The 24064-nt window shown below is 32.5% G+C and overlaps 1 protein-coding gene across 1 annotated transcript in view; it reads left to right on the forward strand.

The window, feature by feature from the left end:
- PolQ (DNA polymerase theta) overlaps positions 1-24064 on the forward strand; it is a 123888-nt gene that overhangs the window by 67288 nt on the left and 32536 nt on the right. Inside the window, exons 16-17 of the mRNA XM_085810254.1 lie at positions 6544-8963; positions 21662-21787. Coding sequence (XP_085666380.1) covers positions 6544-8963; positions 21662-21787 — 2546 coding nt within the window. The remainder of the gene's footprint in view (positions 1-6543; positions 8964-21661; positions 21788-24064) is intronic.

A 24064-nucleotide genomic window follows, 5' to 3' on the forward strand; every position in this document is an offset into this window, starting at 1 on the left:
CTACTTACACGGTCGATGGGATAATACATAAATACCCTATTTTCAATCTTCCATCAACAGCAACAGAAACTGCAGTTGATATTTGAAGCATTATTAGCAGCAGCTGCTAAATTGTGGCACCAGAATGAGTATATAAAGGCTGAATTTTCTGGTATGTTTATGTATTTTTTGGGGGTGAATTTATAAAAGAAATTGTATTAATTAAAAAAATAATTGAATTAATTGAATCATCAGTTTAAAGAATGAATAAAATGTTTGGCATATTTATATATGTTATTATTTCAAATAAATTCTTAACATAGTTATTTGAAAGATGTTAAGTTCTGTTGAAGTATTTTATTTAAATAAATTGCATTAAATGCTATAATAAGTAAAAATTTGCACGAAATTCTTTCATTATATATATTTTAATTAACCTATGCTGTTCCAATATTGAATAAATTGGCTGATTTATCATTAACAGTAATTAATTTTGTTTTCATGAATGTTTATAACATTTGACAACAAATCACTATATCTTAAGCCCAAAATATGCTAGTGTTCTTTTCTGTGACCTAGACCACTAAAGGCAAGTACCCAGTTTTTAGTTCTAATATAAAACATGCTTTTTTCTAAATAACACTGCCCTCTGTATTAAAGCACACCTTGCACACACACACACAAAAAAAAAAAAAAAAAAAAAGGAGGGGGGGGGACAGTTTTATATCACCCTGTTTTACTGGACCCGTTGTCGAAATTTAACTTGCGTTTTCCATTTCTCAAAAGTGAAACTTAAAATATATATTAGATTTATATATAGCATTGTTCTAACATAGGTATTTTGACACAAAATTGGACTTTTTCTGAAATAACATACAATTTTTTTTCCATATTGTGATTCTACAAATCAAATTATGCCAAAGTTCCCAAGTTTTGTAAAAATCGCAAGATTTCAGGACTTCAGCGATTACGGATTTAGGATTTTTCCGGATATTAGATCATCAGTTTAAAGCTAGTAAGATGGCATGTAGAAATTATAAAATTAAAAATATAAAATTGCAATTTATGAAATAATGAAGCATTTGTGATCTAAAGGGTAATAAAATTTTCCCCAAAAAGCTTAATATTTATTTGTTTACTTTATTAAACATTTCTTTCAATGTAAGTTGTTTAAGTTTCTTTTTTGTGGTAATATTTTCTCTTTAATTCTGCAGGCAGACATAATTTCTTATTCAGTTAAAAAGCTCCATTGTTCAAGTCCTGTAATTGTTGTGTTGAGAATTTTGACTAACTTGTCAATCGAAATTTTTTCATTTTCAGTAACTACTCTGTCACTTTCTTCATTATTGGTAGCGGTCTTTTCTGGATTAAGAAACATACTACAGATTTCGCCATCCATTATTTGATTGATGATTGGGGCATTGTCATAGCAATGAAAATCATCTATTATATCATCTTAATTTATTACCGCTTCTAGACATTTCTTTACCAAATTCATTAAGAGAAAAATTTCACCTTTGGTTTACCTTCACCAAAAACCTTTCGTTTACCTTCACCAAAAACCTTCACGTTCGCAGCTATCATATTCATCATCCTCACCATGAAATATGGTAGCTGGCCATAAATTATGCCCAACATCTGGAGACACATCTTCTCATGATCTTTGCGTTGCACCACAAAGCAGATTTTATGCAAAAATATTTACAAAATTCTTGAATAATCTTGCCATTAATCAAGATATTTAACATGGCTTTTAAAAATTATATTTGCATTTCAGCGCACGTATTATTCTGATATCCATAGGCTGAATGGCGGGCGTACCATTTAGAGGAAAGAATAATACAGATACATTCTCTGTCACTAAAATTTTGCCATATGCTTTGCTATTAAATTACTAATATAGAAAGAAGTGTTTGGTCATCGCTGCATTAGTCATTACTCAAGTTGTCATGTGTTGATAAACATGCAGTGATGGAAGCAGAATATAATAAATAATCATTTGCCAGGTTGGCGTCAGGTATATAAAATATTTGTAGGTGTAAAAATCAATGATGTTTCTATGTAGAATGTTTCAGTTTAAGATGTATGCCAATCAGATATGCAGCTACGGAGTCAAATTATCAATCACACATATTTATGCTAAATTATTTTTTCTTCAATAAAGAAATATTTATTTAGTGCCAAAGTGAAATTAAAAATCGGGACTCTCCACGTGTTTTATTGTGGGTGAAAAAAATCAAATGCGCATGCATAAAGTGTATGGAGAAAAAAGAAAAAGAAAAAAGAGCTTGTTGATGGTTTTGAGGTCCGGATTTTAGATCATTACGGTTATTGTATATCCTGATCTCGGACTTTGTACTGTATCTCTTTTTTTTATTATTATTATTAAACTTTATTCTTCCTTTTACGTTTCTAATTTTAGGTTCATTCCAAATAAAATTTGCCTATTTTTTATGATTTATTTTTATAATTCTATCTTTATATAATTCTTTATATAAGTTTTACCAAAAAACTTTGAATTATAACCTATAAAATTTTTACCATCATCTTAAAGTAGTTGTATTTCTAAGCATATCTGCAAAAAATTAGAGTTTTTATTCAAAATTTCCTAAGCTATATGTGAATTTACATATTGGCACATTTTGAAATTTTGCATATTTGTTATAAGTGATAATAATGCCAAATGTGGTTCACGCACTTTGTTAAAATGATTTGAAAGTATGAAAGAAGACCTTTTTTTACATTCCTGTATCTAAGAGTATTAGCTTCTTTTGACTGGTTTTACGAGAAACAATATACTCAGCTTGCTTTTTAAAAATTTACTTCGTCTGATTATTAAACCATGATCCTCAGAATTAATTCTCACTCTGTAGGCAAGTGCTAGGCTATAAAGATGAGCAAAAGAAGATATAAGAATGACTCTGGTTGCCGTAGTCGTTAAACCATTAATTTTACCTTGCAGAATTTTCAAGGTGACTGGAGACTGTAATTTATTTGCCAAATGAGGCTCTCTGCCTAAACCTCAAGCATGTCCCTGATTAATCTGCACAACATACGATGCAGCATCAACTTTCTGAGTCAACAAAGTCATATGGAGGAGGGCATATGCAGCTTCTGTTAGTCCGTACACTAGGAACACCAAAAGGTAGAAGATTGTCTTGGCTCCTTAACCTTCTAATTTTAGCTGGGAAATTGGAATGGCCTTCATGTCGAGGGTGACTCTACCAGGAGTGAACTCCCAACATACTTTGCCCATTCTGCCCAGGAACACCCTCCTACCACAATGTGGCAATCATGGATAAGAACTTGGAAGAGAAATTTCCTAAACAAATGGAAAAACCGACAAAGGCTAAAGAAAAACACCCCTTTTGACCTAGTTGATTCCAAGAGCCTACTATTTTGCAATGTTGAGCCTCATTCACAATGTTGTTTAAACCCTTCACAGGGACTCTCCAATGTTCACTTTCGCTGTAATTTTTCCACTCCTATAAATAAGATTATTTTACTGACCACCTTAGACAGTTGGCTTTGGAGGTAATACACAGTATCGCCAAAAATGCTACCAAGATCTTCACAGACGGCAGCAAAATTGCTGAATATACAGGTAGCGGTATTTATATTGAGACCCCCTGAGGACAAATGCCACTCCGTCAACAAATCCAGATCACTTTTCAGTTTTCAAAAGTGAACTGACAGCAATCAATTTAGGGCTCAAAGCTATAGTAATGGAGAATAATTTTGAAGATCTATGGATCTTATCTGATAGCCGAAGCTCATTTCAGCATCTTAGTAATTGGATACATAGGCGATAAAGACTAGTATATCTGTCCTACAGGAAACTACACCTAATTTCTCAGCATCATGATATTTACCGTATTTACGCGAATGTAATGCGCATCGTTTTTGGCCAAATGTAATATTCAAAATTGGGGTGCGCATTAGGTTCGATGGCGCATTAGATTCGAGTTCAAAGTTCGCCGATGACGTCAACCAAATTTAAATCGTAACAATGGATTACTGTATTTCTCGACTAGATTTACCGTTACATTTATCATTGACACATTATTGCATAGAGGATACAAACTGCAGAGTACGTAGTCACGAAAGGGAGGGCAAACAGAGGAGAATGTCATATGACGCTACTTTCAAACGTAAAGTAATTCTTTATGCTGAAAAAAATGGCAATAGAAAGGCAGGGAAGAGTTCAACGTAGCTGAGAGCAATGTTCGCTTGTGGCGGCAACAGAAATTGGCACTGTTTGCAACTAAAGCTAGTAGAAAGAAATTGACTGGCCCTCGCAAAGGAAGACACCCTAAAATTGAAGAAAAAGTTTTGGAATTTGTACGTGAAAGGAAGAAAATGGAACAACCTGTGACTAGTGACACCGTAAGAAATAAAGCAAAACAGGAGGCTGAAGTTCTTGGAATACCGAAACAAGAGTTTAAGGCTAGCCGTGGATGGGTGGATCGGTTTATGAAGCGGATGGGCTTATCTCTAAGACGCCATACAACAATATGCCAAAAGCTTCCTGCAGATTTTGAGGGAAAACTACTAACATTTCAGCGGTATGTCATCACACTTCGGATGGAAAAGAATTTTTAAATGGGGCAAATTGGCAACGCTGACGAGACGCCAATTTGGTTTGATATGCCTCATAACTACACCATTATGGAGAAGGGGACTAAGGAAATTATCATTAAAATTTCGGGATGTGAAAAACGTGTAACAGTGATGCTGGCAATAACAGCAGACGGGGGCAAACTTCCCCCTTTCTTAATCTTCAAACGGAAAAAAAGCCCTAAAACCCCTAAGAATGAAAATCTGTTCCCAGATGATGTCCTGATTCGAAACCAAGAGAAGGAGTGGATGACGGAATCATTAATGCTTGATTGGCTCCGAAAAGTATGGGAACGCCGTCCCGGTGGGCTCTTCAATCCACCATTATTGCTTTGTCTGGACCCATTTCGTGGTTATCTCACCGACGACGTAAAAAAGAAGACGCACAGCCTAGGCAGTGATCTTGTAATCATTCCTGGAGGGATGACGTCTGTGTTACAACCACTGGACGTTAGTATAAATAAACCTTTTAAGGGGTACGTTCAGTCGGAGTACGAAAAGTGGTTTTGTGAACCAAACCGTGAATTGACCCTGATAGGAAAAATTAAGCGTACTGCACCGCACATTGTTGCACACTGGGTTTCTGCTGCCTAGAAAAGCATCGAAGATCCAATGATTGTGAAATCTTTCAAGAAATGCTGCATTTGAAATTCATTGAATGGCAGTGAAGATGACGTGCTCTGGAACGCCGAGGATAACGATGATGACGATGAGGAAAGAAGAAATGAATCTGCGTCTGACGAAGAGAGCTGCGAGGATTCCAGTGATGAAAACATTAGTGAATAAAGATGATTACTATTAATCACTGTTTGTAGAAACTGTTAGCTATAGAAATGTTACGATTTATTTCATGTTCATATTTTACAACCGTATATGCGATAGTGGTAATTAACAATGATTGTTTCACATAACAATAGCCCACTAATAGGTTAATTCTATGCTCTGCTACTTTATGTATAAATCCATTGTTGTATAAAATATGGTATCTAAATTTAAATAAAATTATCATACCATTGATTGATAGTTTTTATACAAATCCATATTTGTATAAAATAAGATTCAATAAATTCCTCATACCGTTGATGCGCATTACATTCGCCGACAAACAATTTTTTTATTATTTAAAGTTTTAAAATGGGGATGCGCATTAGATTCGATGGCGCATTAGATTCGCATAAATACGGTATTTTCAGTGGATTCCCATTTCATGTGGATCTTTATGGCAACGGAATGGCAGGCAAACTAGCCAAGGAGGGCTGTGACATTTTAACTCCCTCCTCTTCCACCCTCACCTATCTGGAATTATATTCTTTGAAAACATCACAAATCATGGTGGAGTGTTTGGTGCCCCCACCTATCTCTGGTACCTGGGCAGCAAGTCTGGTTTGAGTCTAACCCTTGAATGTGGCAGGTGTTCCCAAACTGCATTCTCACGTATTACCAGCAGTCATATTATGAGCCTCACTTTCAAGGAGGGCATTAAAATATTTGCCACATGCACCAAGTGCTGAGAACATCAGGCATCTGCCAAGCACATATCAAGCTGCTTGAGCCTCTCTAAAAAAGGGAGAATATTTACTCCAGTCCCCTCCTTGTGCTTGACTTTCTTAGAATCAACGGTCTTTTGGACCTTGTCGGACTTCATCAGAAACCGGAAGAAAAGCAACAACAGATATAAGAATAAAATTAGCAGTTTTCTGAGTGGTTTGCTTAGCAAATTGCTCATTTTTAGTCTTGCCATTCCCTGGCTAGAATAGGTATACTTTTCAGTTTAGTTGTTGTTGTTTAGAATATATATCCCTGAATTTTTGTATCTAACACACTGTTTATGTAACTAAAACATCAAGCTATTTAATCTTCTTGTGCTATTTTTTAATGCCAATAAATATTTTATCATCTACTGCTGATTTTTAATGGTAGAATTATTTTTTTTAAAATTTATTTTAGTGTAAAGCAACTTAATGGGTGCTTGGATGAAGATGCTGTTCATCGCAATGAAGCAAAACGTATCAGAATAACTGGAAAGTATGGTGTTTCTGAGAAAGAAATTGCAGTTATGATAATTGAGGAAGCTCAATATTTCATTAAGCAAGAACTTGGAGTGAAGAATATATCATGGGAAAGCCAACAAAACATGAATTTAAATAAAAAATCCTCTGAACTTCTTTCGATTTCAAACCAACCTGATATATCATTAAATACTATACCTCCTGATGATAAGACTAGTGCAAAGCTATGTCAGCAAAACACCCCGATTCAAACAAAGTTTCCCAAAAGTTCTAAGGTAATTCTTCCAGCATCTGATAATACTGAAATAAACAGTTTTCAGAACAGTGATGAAAATCTGCAGATAATGAGATCAGTTTTACACTGCCGACCAATAGTGAATTCTGAAGATAATACCAAAGGAAAGAAAACAGAAAAAGAGTCTGTTAATTTAAGTGCTACTTTCAGGGATAAAAATGAAATCTTTCAGCCTGGAAAGAATACTGTCAATATCATTGAGAGATGTATTGTTAGTATTCAAGATTTAGAAAATTCCATTGTCAAAAGTACTGATGATTTTAACAAATCTAATCATAATGTGTCTGCAAATGAAAAGGTAAATCTGGAAAATATTGATATTCTTTGCAATCCTAAAACAGAAATTAGTAATTTGAAAACATTCTGTGAAACAAAGAATAATTTTGATTCTATCATGATGCAAAATGTTTGTGATAAATTATTAGATTTATCACAACAAAATGATTTAACACAGCTCCCTATTCATGAGGGGAATACATTAAATGATCCTACTGTAGAAGATGATTCATCATTTTCTGAACTTTTTTTATCTCAAACTGCTGAAACTGATTTTGTTTACCTTTCTGAAATTTTTCCTGATGAAGATTCAAACATAAACCCTAGTAGATCCAGCAATTTAGTTATGCAAGACAAGGAAAATGCAGCTTATGTAGATAAACAGCAAAATTCTGTATGGGAATATTCAGATACTTCACCCAGTATTTTAGATATCTGTAATGAGAAAAGTATTAAAAAATCCAGTTTAACTGAATCGCAAATGAATTTCATATCTGATGGTTCCTATTTAAATTCACAAAACCATTCAAAAACAAATATTAATTTAAATTCAAATAACAAAGCTTCTTTAAATAATTCTCCAAAAATTTCTTCAAAAGATCTACATTATTCTAGTGAGAACTCTTTTACAGAAGAAATCAAAACAAAATCTTGTTATAACAAATCAGTTTCTGATAGTGAGAAAGAATTCAGTGGAGGGTGTCTTGCTGAAATGAGTGATGATATTTTTGAATCGGAAGAAAGTTTTGATCTACAAAAACCTAACACGGGTAAAAAGAGTATTTCAGATTGCAGTTTTAAAGAAGCTCCAGAATCATGTATTGAACAAGTAGCAGATGGAAGCAGTGATATCTTTGATGATGATCTTCTATTTAATAACATTCCTGGGACACCTAATAAAGAAATAGGGGATAAATGTTATGTAAATGATGCTAAGAAAGATGATGCACTTAAAATTAATGGTTCTAGAGCAAAATCGCCACCATTAGTTAGTTTTAAATCATTAAATATAAAAGTTGCTGACACAACTTCAGAATTTAACTCAAGTATTGAAAAAGTATCTAATTTTATCAAAAAGCATAATGCATTGCTTTTGGGGAAGGAAAATATTACTGAGAGTAATTTATTTAAAGAAACATCTGGTTTGCTTTCTGACATGGAGGAAAATTATGTGGTGAATTCACAGTTGTTTAAGTCCTGGGAATCATCTCGAACTGATTCCCCAAATTCTCCGGTTGATATTGGGAAAGGAAGACATATATCTTCAAGTCCAGGCAAGAATTCTTTTAAACTTACTGAAAATGATTTGACTGAAAGAAAAGCTGATAATGTGAATGAAGATGAAATAAATGAAAATTTGTTATTTAATAATGCTGATAATTTCTCTTCAAGTTTCTCTTCTGAATGCTTATCTCCTTCGCCTCCACAAAAAACATCTGTGGTAAAGAATGATGAAAATTATGAATTAAAAACACCTGTATCATTGCATTTATCCCATTTGAACATACAAAACTTCATGAAAGACATAACCGAAAATTCTATAAGTGATGCTTTAATTAATGATAACAACAAAAGTTACAATGACGAATTTAATGCATCTGAAGTTTTACAAAATTTTGAGAGTAGTAGCTCTATTAATTCTTCGAGTATTAAAATACTTGATATTTTTGAAAGCAAAATCAGTTTATTTAAGAAAATGGCAAATAAAATACAAAAGCTTTCATTTTCATTTGCTTTAGAAAAAACATCCCATAGAAAATCTACTATTGGACCTCCTAAAATGAAAGGTAAGAGTTCTGCTCTGTTTTTATGATTTTTAAATATCTATAATTATTCTGTCTACTTTTAAATTGTTCTTCTTCTTATGTTCTACAGCCGGTTTCCAGCTAGGGCTGTCTCTGTCAGCTTCTGCCATCTTGACCTATCCAACTCCACAGTCCTCCACCTATTGACATGAGCATTCCATAACAACTTTTCCTTTGCCTCTGGCATTAAAAATGTTTGTTTCTCCATAGAGTTTTCATCTCCATATCTGTATACAGTATCTAATAATAAGTATTTGGATACCTATGCAAATGCCAATAACTGCTATCCTGATATGTGTTATGCCCTCCACCATAAATATCGCAGAGTTGCCAACTCTCCCGATTTTCGACCGCTCTCCCGCCAACCCGAATTACAATATATTTCTCCCGACTTTTTCTTATTCTTAAAATTTGTCATGATTTTTATGGAACTAGGCTTAATACTTTGCTATATGAACAAAAACAAAAAAAAAAAAAAAAAAGGTGATTTTGGACTTCTGAAAGCAATTGCATTTTCTCTAGATTATATCTAAAACAAAACCTTGTGAATCAGATGAGAACTTCTGCTTTGTGAGTGAGAGCATACGTATCCAGAAACGTCATTCTCCAATGGGCATCGAGCTCCACAGCGTGCCATCTGGCATATATTAGCCAATGAGCTCAAGGCTGTTATTTGGATGTTCTTTAGTTATTTCGTTCATCTTGTCCTGAGTTGTGTGAGTACATGTGCCTTTGGGAAATAGTTTTAGTTTTCTTCCATTATTTCCTCAAGAAAATGTAATAAATTTGCGATGTGTACTGTCTGTCATTGCAATTTTTCGATTTCGCATGGTGAAAGGGCGGATGTCCTCAATCATGTGCGTACACAAAAACACAAGGACAACATGAATTCTTTTGAAAAAAAAAAAAAAAATTATACTTTTTCTTTGGAAACAAATGACCAAAAAGTTATTAATGCAGAATGTCTGTTCTTTGCCACTTTACTGGAGCACAACCTGCCACTGAATACATCGGATCACGCTGCAGCTTTATTTAGAAAAATGTTTGCTGATAGTGAAATCACTAAGAAATACTCAAATGCAAGGACCAAAACAGGTGCAATTGTTAAAGAAATATCTTCAGTTAAAACAGCTTCGTTCTGCCTCTCTACAGATGGAAGCGATAAATACCGATTCAAAACTGTATCCTATTGTTGTTTCTTTTATAAATCCAGAGTCTTCAGAAATTGAGTGCAGTTTACTTTCTGTCCCCACTTTAGAAGGACATTCGACAGCTTTAATATAGCACAGCTAATTATTAAAACTTTAAAAGAAAATGCAGTCCCTCTGGATAATTGCTTAGCACTTGGTGCCGATATTGCACCAGTAATGGTAGGCTTGAAGACTGGTGTTGCAGGCATCTTAAGAAAGGAAAATTCAAATTTGCAGATTATGATGTGCACCTCTTAAATTTAGCAGCTGAAAAAGGTGCAGCTTCTTTACCAATAAATGTGGATGAACACATTGTTAATATTTATTATTATCTTGAAAGGAGTTCTAAAAAAGGAAGGAAAAAATTGAAACAGTTCCAACAGCTACATAATACTGAAATGAGAAAAATTTTGAAACATATGTGACATGGCTGGCTGTCTTTAAAGAAATGCTTATCTAGAATCCTCGATCAATGGAACCCACTTCTTGCATTTTTTAAAGAAGAAGTAAATACTTCGAGATTTAAGATAAAAGGCTCAATTGAAAGTTATAAAAGACCTAAAGTAAGTGGAGATGTAGTTACAACTTCCATTGTTAAAAATAGGTTTGAGAAAAATAGAGTAATTTCGGCACCATTCAGCAATTCAACTGGCAGTTCTCAAAATAATACTGCAAAATAAAAGTGTAAACCTGATACAAATTTCTCTCAAAATAAAAAAACAATTCTCAACACACGAAACATTTTCCGATTACTGTAAGTTTATCTAAGCACGAATGTGCCACTGATCATAACATTTGTACGAAAACTGATTAAAGTGTCTTTTTTTTTGTTTGTTTTATTAAACAATGCAAGTAATAAAAATGTTTTTTATGTGTAAGGTATTTTTGTGTTGCTTGCATTTAGGAACTAGTAACTATTTAAAGTTAATTCATTATTAAAAACTATATTTTTTTTCATTTAAAATGTCTTTTTAACATTGTGAAAAATCTCCAGATTTCTTTAAAAAAATCTCCTGAGTTTTGAGTGTTAGGGTTGGCAAGTATGATATCGTGTAGGAAACAACATTGGCTTTAGTGGCATGCAAGATGCCACAAAATGCAGAGTTATCTGATTTTGAAAAAGGTGTAGTTGAATATTCCAAAAATGACTGATCCTCAAGGAGCATATCTAGTGAGCTAAATTACCCAAATTTAACAGTGGCTTATATGATTCAGAAGTAAGTGGTGATTTTTGGATTCTGCTTTGAGTTGGCAGACCCGTGAAACAGGAAGATGGGGACTCATAGGTATTGTCTGGAGAAATTTGGAAGAACCACACCAACCAATGGCCCATATACTCCAGGATTTTCAACAGGCAACCACGAGTGTTGTTTCAATGATTAATATCCATAAAAAAGCACATCTGCTTGGTTTCCATGATCATGCTGCTGTCTCTAAACCTTTGATCACAAAGTCCAACTGTGCTTCATGGTTAATGGGGTGGAAAGCATACCGACAATGGACCATTGATCAATGGAAATGAGTTTTCTGGAGCAATGACTCAAGGTTCACCTTTTACTGTTTGGATGGCAGGGTCTGGGTCTGGTGTCTACCTGGAGAATGTCTCCTGTCAGAATGCATTGTGCCCACACTAAAGTTCTGCAAAGGTGAAATTATGATCTGGGTGTGTTTCTTCTTATATGGACTGAACCCTTGGCCCAAATTCATGGTAAACTCAACACTGACACCTGCTGCTTTATTTTAGATGACAGTGTGCTTCCTACAGTGGGGCTTTTACGTGTTGGATCCATGTTACTTTCATAATGACGTCATCAGCTATCATGTTGCAAGTTTCACCATGAACTGGTATAGTGGCAATGGTGTTAATTGGATGGACTGACCTGCCCAAAGCATAGACCTGAACACTATCAAGAACCTTTAAGATGAGTTGGATTGCTGAATTAAAAGGCACAACAACCATCCAATATTGGTGAAGGAACTTGCATGTCTTCTCCAAGCCAAGTGGAAGAAAATTCCAATAGCCATCATACAAGGATTTCTAGAAAGCATGCCCAAGAAAATTGAGGCTGTAATTGCCATTCATGGAGGCTTTACTGATTATTCAATTTGAATAAATTTTGTATTTCTTTTCTATCACAGGTGTTCAGATACTTATTGGTAGGTAGTGTATATGACCTGGCCATCTTAGTTGAGAGTCTTTAATAACTTTTATTATATTTGGTTCTCTAAATTTTTGCTATAGTTCAAAATTATATCTTATTCTCCCTACTTCATTTTCCATTTGTTCTTACTGCTCCAAAAATTCTTCTCAAAATCTTTTGTTCAAATGTCATTACTTTGTCCTCATCTGTTTTATTCATTGTCCAGCGCTCACTTCCATACAACACTGTAAGTCTAACTAAGGTTGTTTACAATTGTATTTTAGTTTTACTGCTTAAGTATTTTGATTTAAACTGGTTTCGTAATCCATAATAGCATCTGTTAGACATGTCAATTTGGTTCTCGATTTCATTATATCATTATTATTATTTGCATTTGTACCCAAGTATTTAAATTGTTCAACTTATGACCCCTTTAAAAACATAGTTTGTTTTTGAGGAGACAATATTCTGTTTGTAACTCTCATGAGCTTAGTTTCTTCGGTACTATTCGGTTTCAAGGGCCGTAAAAAATCGCCAAACTATTGTTGATGCCAATGCTGCCAAAAATAATTGCGACAAGAAAGGAAGTATAATAGTAAATAACTATCTAAGATTGATATTTTAATTTAGATGAAAGGTTAATTTCATATAATACTTTTTTATTATTATAATTTATATGGAAAAGGCTAAACATGACTGAATGGAAGCATAAGAGTAAATAACTATTTCAGATCATTGCTAAACATTTTAATATAAACATTACTGAATTTTAATATTGACATAACTGAATGGATGCCTGCATCGTTATTTCGCTACCGACTTATCACTAAAGCATAATTTCATCTCGTTGGTTGTTCAAAGGTAATTTTCCATAATGAATGATGCCTTTACTTTGAAAATATTCTCGGTAAAGTGCAGAATCGCTCACTTATTTGTTTGCCGCTTTTTACCAGGGTAAAAACAATTGGATTTTTGTCAATTTTCTTTTACTTTTTAAGTGAAAAATGGTCGATGTGTACATAGATAAAGTCAAAGGTGTGCGCAGTGCCATTTTTGTGTAATTCAAGGTGTTTTTTTAAGTGAAAATAGGTTGATGTGCACATGGATACTGAGTGTGCAATTCTTTAAAACGTGTCAAGCAGTGGGGGATTCTGCACTTTACCCAAAATTCTATTGCCGACTTTTCATCGTGGACAATTCCCAAATTGTTAAATCCATAGGATATCAAAAAAGAATTTAAAATCAAAAAGGATTTTAAAATTAAACTAGTATTTCAATAGTGTCTTAAGAAATATGGAACTATATAAACTTATGCAATCTGAAATCGGCGCGTACGCTAGATTTGGTGCGCTGTTAAATGGGTGCATTTGCTAGATTTGGCGCTTTTGCGTGTACATTTTCACTGCAATTTTTTTACGGTCCTCAAAACGGAATAGTACCGTTTCTTCTTCACTGTTGGTCAAAACAATATTTTTTTGCTGCTGGCTCAAACTCACAAAAAGGCCTCAACTATTGCTGCCTTCATATTTCCACAATATCAATGCTATCGGCAAAAGCCAGCAACTGCACAGATTTTAGGAATATAGTCTTTCTTGTTTGTATGTCTGAATAATGCAGATTATTTTACTCCTAATGAAGAGGAGCCTGTACCTGCTTACCCTTGAAATTGATTGAGATCTTGACATAAATCTTTGCCAAACTGAAGGCTGTTGTGTTACTAATTTCAGTCTGAGTTTCTTATTTCTTTTTCAGGGAAGATGTTAAATATCTCGCAGTAAAGAGATTCTCTTTGCTTTAATCATTTTTAGTATAAAAGAAATCTGTTAATTTAATTCCCAGTCTTACTCTATATTTTATCTCCTAAAGGTCTTTAAATTGTCTAGCTATGTGTTAATTTTAAGGCACTATTCCTGTTTACTATCTTTTTTAACTTAAGGAAATTAAAAATAATTAAATGTTATTTCTCTTCTTCAATTTTGAGGTTACTACTATTTTTCAATTCTAAACTCAAATAGTTTTGCATTTAAAATAAGTTACTTTTATGCATATTCAATGTTCAAATACTAGTTAATTTTAATTACATAAAAGTATGCTTATCTTTCATTTTAATTATGTATTTCTGGCAAATATTTTTTTATTACAAAACTTAAGACGCTTTTTATGATGAGTGATTAAAGAGCATGTATACAATTTAGGATATTAAAAAAATTGTAGGGTTTTTATTGTAACTGAGCTGTCAAGAATACTCTCAGCAAGATATAGTTCTCAGAAACTCTAATCAAAAGATTCATAAACCCCAGCTTAAATACACAAGAACCTATTGTATATTTTGGTGTATAATGTGCATTTTAATACAAAAAATAGGACCGAAATAATCAGGTGCACGTTATACGCCGGGTATGGAGAGGATAGCTTAAAAATAATTTTAAAAAAATTTGATTTTTACATGTACAAAAATGCTGCTTATTTAAAAGAAACGACATACCTTATGAAATGAAAGATTTTCATTATCAGATAACATGAAAAGTTCGTCTTCTGTTATATATTCAGGTGTATCATTGAATTTTGTTTCATCTTCACCATCATTTTTATTTTGATCCATAGATAAATAATCATTCTTCTGTCATTCTTTCACCAACACCAAATATCTTTGCTGCAGCACGATTTCCATTTTCTTTCGCAAAATGAATAGCTTTGCATTTGAAACCAGCACTGTGTTTGTTTCTTTTCGCTAGAGTCATGTTTACTGCTTAAAGGAGCACTAGGTCAACTGTATTTCAAGTAAAGCAAATGCAATTTACTAAATCCTTTAATTTTCCCTTTAAAATCATGGCTTCAAATGACTACAGAAATACAAAATTTATAACTCCTAGTACTATGCATTCATTCAGGTTGGAAGTGCTCTACAATAGCATTCTTTTGGACATCTGCATTGAATATAATCTATTCTCTTTGCCAGAATATTTATTCCTTGAAGCATTTAACCCAACACATATTGTTCCCCTTATCTCTTGTCAGAGCGGTTTACCATTGTTCGAAAGGCTAGGACAAATGTTTGAACAAGTGACCTCAAAAGATAAGATATGTATCTTTTAGGTTTCTTCATAAAGAACTGGATATGTGTTATATGATGAATATACCTAAAAACTAAAAAAAATGTATCTTGAAATTATAGATGTGCATTATATACACCGGTACACGTTATACGTTGGAAAATACGGTAATGTACTTTCTGGTGAAAAACACAGAAAGTAGAAGTTAAAGATTTAAAGCATAATACTTGATTAATTAACCTAAAATACCTTACAAAATCAATTATAAGAATTTTATTTTCATAATCATTAGCCCAGAGGGCTATTAGTCTTGAAATGGCATTTTGCGTTGAATCACTATGAATGGCTGTATCATATTTCAGATTGTTGCCACCAAATATTATTGCCTTGTATAATATTTAAAGAAACTAAATAATAAAGAATTTGCATGAATGTATGTATGTTTTTTGTATTTTGATAAAACAATGATATCTAGAGCCATAAAATTTTGAATAACATAGTCCTCCATCTGACTATGGGCACCTGGAAGCCTGAATCTTGAATTTCGAATTTTTTTTAATATTTATTTCATATTTTTTAAACTTTAAAAATTCATTAAATGAATTTTTGATTAAGAAGCTCAATGATTGCAAAGCAACCAGTGGCAACACTGCAAGGAATAAAATATCTTTATCTCCAGCATGCACGGCTGTGTATCGGAAACTTAAAGATATGCTGTTTTTAAATACTTTTAGCCCAAATGCTCTTGAAACGTGTATGTATGTGTAAATGAAAATCGCCCCTTTGAGCGTAATATCAAATCTGAAAGCTTTCAGATTTTTTTTAAGTTTAATATTTTTTAATTAACTACTCTAAATCATTTGTATTATTTGTATATAAGAATGAATCAGATATTGGCAGTCAGTTTTTTTTTAACTGAAAGTAAGTTATTATTTATTTTTAAATCTCATTTAGGATTACATCAGTTTCAAACTTTTAATAGTATATAGATTTATTGATTTTCAAATAATGGTATCCTCTTTGTGACTTCATGCTATGCTTTGAGAAATAAATAAATGCATTTGCTTTTAGAGCAGAAAAATATAAGAATATTTTTACCCTTCAATAGATAGGTCACGTATTTCATCTATATGTGCTAAAAAGTATAATACTTGTTTACTGTTCAACACACTTAAATAACACAAACAAGTCATTGGTGTTTATGGTAACAAAATCTGTTTTAATTTTTTTATGGTTTTTAATTATTATTTTATTTCTAACAAAGTACTTGTTGGTTATCCAATATCTTTCAGTTCACTGTGAACTGTCCATTGGTCCGTTTATGTAATGAAATCTGCTTTTTAAAAATTTTTGGTGGGTTTTTGATTCTCAGTCAAGTTCAAATTGGCATCAGGCAAATTATTGTTCTTTGCAGCTTTCTTTGTCTCTACATGGACTCTGATAAGTAAGAAGAGTGATGAGCTTTTAGCTCTCTGCATAATATATATAAATAAAAGGAAGAGGAACGTTAACAAGGAAAATGAAATAAAACTCTTATCTTTGTAGAAGAATCCATAACAGTTTCTAGGATTACTGAATGCTTGTAATAATAAGAGTCATAGGTGATGTTTTTGGTGGTAATGCTTAAGCAGCAAGTACCAGTATAATAGTTTTTCTGAATTTATTTGATTTCAGGCTTCATATATGTACTGAATTGCAGCATATAAAAAAGTTCTTTACAGATGTTTCAGAAATGTTGCATCTATTATCTTTTGATGTAGAAGGTAATATTTATATATTAGAAAAATTAATACATGAAAGTTGACTGAAAATTTGTTCAGGTCATGAGGCTATTAATCATCGATTTTTATTCCATTAAAAGCTCTGTGACATTACTAATACACCTATATGTCTTAATCGTATGCTATGCATGCACCACAGATTATAAATAAAGCAGATGAGTTTTCACTGTGTATTTTAAATGCACAATTAAATATTTCAGAAGACATCAAAATTATCTCTATGCAATATTATTCTAAATTCATGGGACAATTTACCAACATATACTATCGGAGTGGCTGTTCCCCCAATGGGAGGAAGCAGTTCCTGGCTTCATTCTGCAGCAAGATGGGGCTCTACCACATTGGCATAAAATCATACACGTGTACCTGAACGATAATCTACATCAATGCTGGATTGGCTGTTCTAAATCCAAAAGATATCGCTACCGGTAGTGAAGAATGTAGCAGAAATGTTGCTGAGAACAAAAGAATTGTGATTGATTATTATGGAGAATTCTCCACTTGGGTATTACAGGAGTTGAAGAATGGCAGTATGTAACTGAATAAAAAAATTTGTCTATCTTTAAAATTAAAGAGAAAGTATTAACATAAAAAAAACAGAACAACTTCCACTGAAAGGAATGTTTAATAAAGCAAACAAATTTTTCTTTTTTGTAAATTTTGATTATCTAAAGGTCTTAAATGCTTCATTATTTCAGGAACACTACTTCATATTCTTTATTTTATAATTTATGCATCACATCTTATTAGATTTAACTGATGATAACTCAGTTTGCTAGTAGATATCCAGTCAGCAATGAACAAAAAAAAGCTGTCGACAAGATCCAAAAACAAAAACAGCAATCAAGTTCCATGTTAAGTAACTGGACGCAATCTACAAGTGATGTTAATCTGGCAAGCTTTGCTGTATCATTAGAAATTGCAAAAAAAGGCAAACCATTCACAGATGATGAGTATATCAAAAATTGCTTCATACGTGCATCTGAAGAACTGTTTTGTGATTTCAAAACAAACCAGAAATCTTTAAAAAAATCAAAGATTTGCCACTATCCGCTAACAAGATAGAAAAGCTAAAATGTCTTCAAATGTAACATATTTGCAGGTGGAAGATATTCAGCTTTCTTCTTTATCACTTGCTATAGATGAGTCTTGCTACATAAAAGACATGGCACAAGTTGCCCTTTTTGCCAGGTATGTGTCTTCCCGGATCTCTATTTTGTCCTGAGAGCTGGACAAAATAGAAGGGAAGATATAGCGAATGTCATGCAAAAATGCCTTGAAGACAATAAGATCAATTTAAAAAAAATTGTTTCAATAGCAACTGATGGAGCCAGAAGTATGACAGGAAAAAATAAAGAGGCAACAACGATTTTTCAGAGCAAAATAGATTATGAAATTCTTACGTTTCACTGCATAATACACCAAGAAGCGCTTTGTGCCCAAACATTTCCGGCCGAAATAGTTGAGGTTATGAATTTGGTAATCAAGATTGTTATCAGCATCTTGTCAAGAGCAAAGCAGTCTTAAACGAAATGGAGACTCAGTATTTTGACCTCCTTCTTCACAATAAAGTGCGATGGCTTTCCATATGAAAGTGTTGAAACGTTCTGCTTTGTGCTTGAATGAAATAAATACATTCCTAAATGAAAAAGGCATTAATCACCCTGAATTGGAGAACGACAAATGGTTGCAAAAATTTTACTTTATGGTGGATGCCACAGCGAAATTAAATGAGCTGAATCTAAAACTGCAAGGAAAGGGAAACCCAGCCTATGTTTTAGAAGAAGAAGTGGTTTGTTTTGAAGAAAAATTATTTCTTTTTGCAGAAGATATTCAGAGTTCAGAGCGGTAAATTACTTCATTTTCAATTTCTAAAGCAATATCGCGATAAAACCATTGTAACTGTTGACACGAATTACTACAGCACAGTTACAAAAAAATTAAAGATGAATTTGCTGACAGATTTGAGTAATTCAAAACCAACAAAACCACTCTAACATTCATAGTAAACCCTCTGAACATAAATAGTAACGAAATCCACACTGAGTCATTTGGAATTGATACTGAATCTCTAAAAATGCAATTGATCGATTTTAAAAGTAAAGCTTTGTGGAGTGGAAAATTTACAGAGTTGAAAAGCAAGTTGGAAAAGTTGGAGGTCCAGAAGTGAATGTACGTAATACAACAAAAGTGGACAGCTTTAAAAGAAATGCCGTGAGTTGAGGCACTTATATTTGATGTATGGAATAGTCTTCCAGATTGCTACAGTGAGGTGAAGAAGTTGGCATTTGGAGTGCCGACTATCTTCGGATCGAAATATTTGTGGTGCGAGCAAGCGTTCTCTTGAATGAATATAATTAAAAGTACAGTAAGAAGCCAACTAACAAATAAAAATTTAGAGTCGTGTTTGAAACTTAAAACAACCAGTTATGAGCCAAATTTATCCAAACTTTCTAAAACCATGCAAAGCTAATGCTCCCATTGAATTTGTTTGCTCAAATGTACGTTATTGTATGCAAAGCCATTGCTCCCATTGAATTTGTTTGATCAATTGTTTTTTATTGAAGTACAAGTTAGTGTTGTATGTAAATGTTTAATTGTTTTAATTTTTTACTTAAATAATAAGCAATTATCTAATAATGCCATATATATATTATCTAATTTGTTGTGAAAAACACTATTTATATATGAATAAATAGATAATTTTTTTCTTATGAATAAATATATATATTTTTTCTTATGAATAAATAGAAATTTTTTTCTTATGAATAAATAGATTAGCTTTTGTTTATCAAAAAACTTTATTTATGCGAGTACTATTTATTGTACGCAAGAAAAAATTTGGTCGCTCTTTAAAAACATTGAAATTTTGTAAATTGTAATTTTTGACTCTTCCGACTCAAAAGGTTGCCGACCCCTGGCGTAGGAGGATGGTCTTTGCAACAGATATGCTAAGAAGGATAGAAGATTATGCTGAATTTCTGAAGCACATAAAGTTCTCCAACGAAGCATCCTTTCATCTTTCTGGCATTGTTAATCGTCATAATGTGCGCATATGGGGATCTGAAAACCCCCATGAATACCATGAGGCACAAAGGGATTCCCCAAAGGTTAATGTGTGGTGTGGACTAATGCACGACCATGTGTAAAAGGAAAGGCAAGGGCCTTTCCTTTTTACAGAAAAGATGGTCTCATCAGTCGTATACTTAGACATGTTGGAAAACTTCGTATTTTCACAACTAGAAGAGCTTCAGCCACATGTCTTTTTGCAACAAGATGGTGCACCACCTCATTGGGGTACCATCGTTTGTAGTTCTTTGAATGACCATTTTACAGAAAGATGGATTGGGCGAGGAGGTCCAATTCCTTGGCCACCCAGATCACCTGATATAACACTGCTGGACTTTTTCCTTTGGGGATTTGTAAAGGACAACGTTTACAGGAGGAGTGTGTCGAACATTGATGACCTAAAAGCCAGAATTACAACCGCAATAGCCTCTGTGGATGCCGACATGCTTGCTGGTACCTGGCATGAAATTGAATATCGAATTGATATTCTCCGTGCGACGAAGGGGGCAAACGGGAAAGTTCATTGACAAGGGTTATGAAACTTTTTGAATCTATCTAACCATTTATGTTATTAATTTTAATCTATCTTTATTATTTTATGAGTTATTAAACATCAAAATGAGTCCTGGACTTTTTAAATACCCTGTATAAATTATATCTTAGCTGTAAGAATATGCATTTTAATATTGCTATAAAAATTAGGTTTTTCAAGATCATTTCTAAAATTTTTGGCTAGAGTATAATTTTTATCAGAAATTTATTATGTGGAATGAGATACCTGAGTTTTATGATTTTTTATAATTATCTACCATAATAATAATTTTCAAATCCTCAAAAAATGCAACAACAGAACTTTGTAATATAAAAGTGAGAGAGTGACTTCAAGAGCAGATTAAAGCAATCATACCACTATAGAGTTAATATATAGAGTGCAGGAAAAAGCAGCAGATTTATTTATTTTCAAAATTATTTCTTATATTATTTTTCATAACCTGTGTTATGAAAAAAGAAATTTGCTTTTCAGGGATCCTATGTATGAATGTTTATGTTCAAAAACTGGTATGCTTTGAAGTGTTATTCAAATTCAAAGAAGTCTGATCTGAAGATCTCAGAAAGAAGAATATAGCAAATGCTTCAACATATTCAGCATTGTGAAGTAGAACTGACCATGATGCTTTTCTCCTTAATCAAATGACATATTTTCATATCGCAAGAAATAGCAATTTTGTGACGAGTAAAATTTATTCCTCTTTTTTGAAACACCTTGTGTATGTGTATATACAATAACTAATTCATACGAAACTTTTTTTATTCCTTTTCTTATCCATCTTGATTTTTGTGCAAGAAATTAATCACTAGTATTTTGAATTTGCCTTAATTGAATTCTTTTATAGATATAGCATTAAATTATGCATATTGTTTTATAAATTTTTTATGTTTATTTAGATAAAGATCATGTAACACCAGATGACAGTTTTTGTGTTAGAGAGCCTGATGTTCAAGTTATAGGATTTGCTGTATGTTGGGGCCAAACAATATTTTATGTACCCATTTCTGACAATACAGAATTAAGTAAGGAAATGTAATTTACACTGTTTTCATTAAATTCAATATTTTAAAACATTATTTTTGAAAAATTTTCAGTGAAATGTAATGCATTTTTAAATTTAAATTTGTTGTTTAATTTAATAACAGGTATAAAGAACAGCAAAAGAACTTTTTGTATCTTTATTTTAATTTTCTTTGTGAAGTTTGTATGTGTGAAGCATAGTGTTCTAAAATGGTATATTTTTAGACATGCCTTTAGAACTCTGCATATTGCTATTCAGTTATTGATGCTGGTTTAAAAAATTCTGAAATAATGTATTTCTTTCAATTTTAAGTATTGTAAACTCTCACTTATGTGTCAATGCAAAGAACCAACCAAAAATGATACATTCAGTCTAACCTCCCAACCTGCCATCAGCAGACACAGAACTGAGGCTATTGTCCCTTATCAGGAAGTATCCACTAAATGAGAATGCACTGGCCTTCTACTTTAAATCTCCAAAGATTCAGGAAATGTGTGCTAGTAGGGAGGGTCCATTATGGAAGCATGATTGTAAGTGAAAATTAGCATAATTTGAACCAAATTTAAGCCTAAAATTGATAAAAGCATGAGAGTAATATGTGGAATATAATTTATAGCTGTATATTTATTAAATAAGATTTTATATTTGATAGTTTAAATTATTCAAAAATCTTTCAATTTTAGTTATATAATTTATTTATATTTGTAGGCTCATAAAGTGTGAGGCTAATGTAAATGAATCACCAAATTTTAAAGCAGTCTGTTTGTAAAATTATTACATATAAAATAATAATTGATTTGTGAAAAGAGCTTCAAAATTATAAAATCCGGCCCTCACACTAAACAATTGCAATATTTGTAGAAAACTTGGTAAGTTTCCAGTTCTTTTATGTATCCATTATGATTGTATATGTAATACCTGTGAAAATAGTACAATGTTTTGAAATCTGATGAATCATTTATATATAGTATAGTAATTATGTAGTATAAGAGTAAATATTATTTTTGCTTTCACCTTTTAAGCTCACTGAAATGAAACAATGGAGTATGAACTGTATTTCTAAATTAAATAAAGCAAAAGAGTGTTCTCATAATTTCTACTGTATTTATTTAAAGTTGAAATATTTTTAATTAAATTTGCCATTATCTAGCTGTTCACCATAATTATCTTCCAATTTACTGATATTTCTTTTTTCTTTCTCTCTTTCCTCTCTTCTTCTTCTTCTTCTTCTTCTTTTTTTTTTTTTTAAACACAGTTGTGTATTTTCAGAACTAACCAGAGGTCATCAATGAGATTAAATTTCTTAAAAAAAAACTATTATTAACAGAAATAAGTTTTAAAATTTTTTAAACTTCCTTGATGTGTAAGTACCTTGTAAAAGGAGATGCATAAACAAAAATCAAGTTTCTCTTTTTTTGGCATAGTTTTGATCACAACCACTAAAATGCATGCATGTCCAAAATTATCTTTACGTGCATGAATTTATTGGTTCATATATGAAACTGTAGATTTTTCAGAAACTATAAATTGTAATTTTATGAATTTATGACATACCATCACAACACATAAATATAATGGGAAAAAAATCAAGAGCACTGCATATGGTGTAAAACTGTAGCCTGAAACTAGAAAAATTATAATAATATGTTACAAGGAGTGTTCAGGAAAGAAAGAAAAAAATATCTTAGAAAAAATTAAGGCTTAAGAATGCAGTTTGGAATGCAATCTGACCTGACGTGTACACACATTTCACAATGTGTTTCCAGTCTCTCAATAATGTTAACAATAATTTGGGGAATTAAGTTTCACTTCTCCAGAGTGCAGGTTTCAGAACATTTACATCTCCAAGTGGAAGTCTCTGATCAGCTGCTTTACCAAGGTAGTCTTATAAGTTCTCTTTAGGGTTAAGATCCAGAGATTTTGCTGACTACAGTATTTGCTCACTATCTTCGCTCTTAAGGAAATCATCAACAAAGCTTACTGAATGTGAACAAGCATTATTATCCATAAATTAAAAAGTCAAATCCAATTGCATCTCTGAAAAGTGTCACATAAGATTCTAGAACCATTTTAATATCTCTGCCCAGTCACAGATCCACTGTTGAAAATGTATGGGGATCAATCAATCAATTATTGTTCCCCATACCATCACACTTGCTCTACTGAAATGGTTATGTTTTATGATGTTGGAAGTAAAATTTCGCATTTCTGATTCCTTCCAGATATAAACACATTTAGAATCAGATGTTAAACTAAACCTCGACTTATCAGTAGAGAA

Source organism: Stegodyphus dumicola, chromosome 2 (assembly GCF_044657685.1).
Source record: "Stegodyphus dumicola isolate Sdum_Otavi_A_Nest chromosome 2, ASM4465768v1".
Lineage (NCBI taxonomy): Eukaryota > Metazoa > Arthropoda > Arachnida > Araneae > Eresidae > Stegodyphus > Stegodyphus dumicola.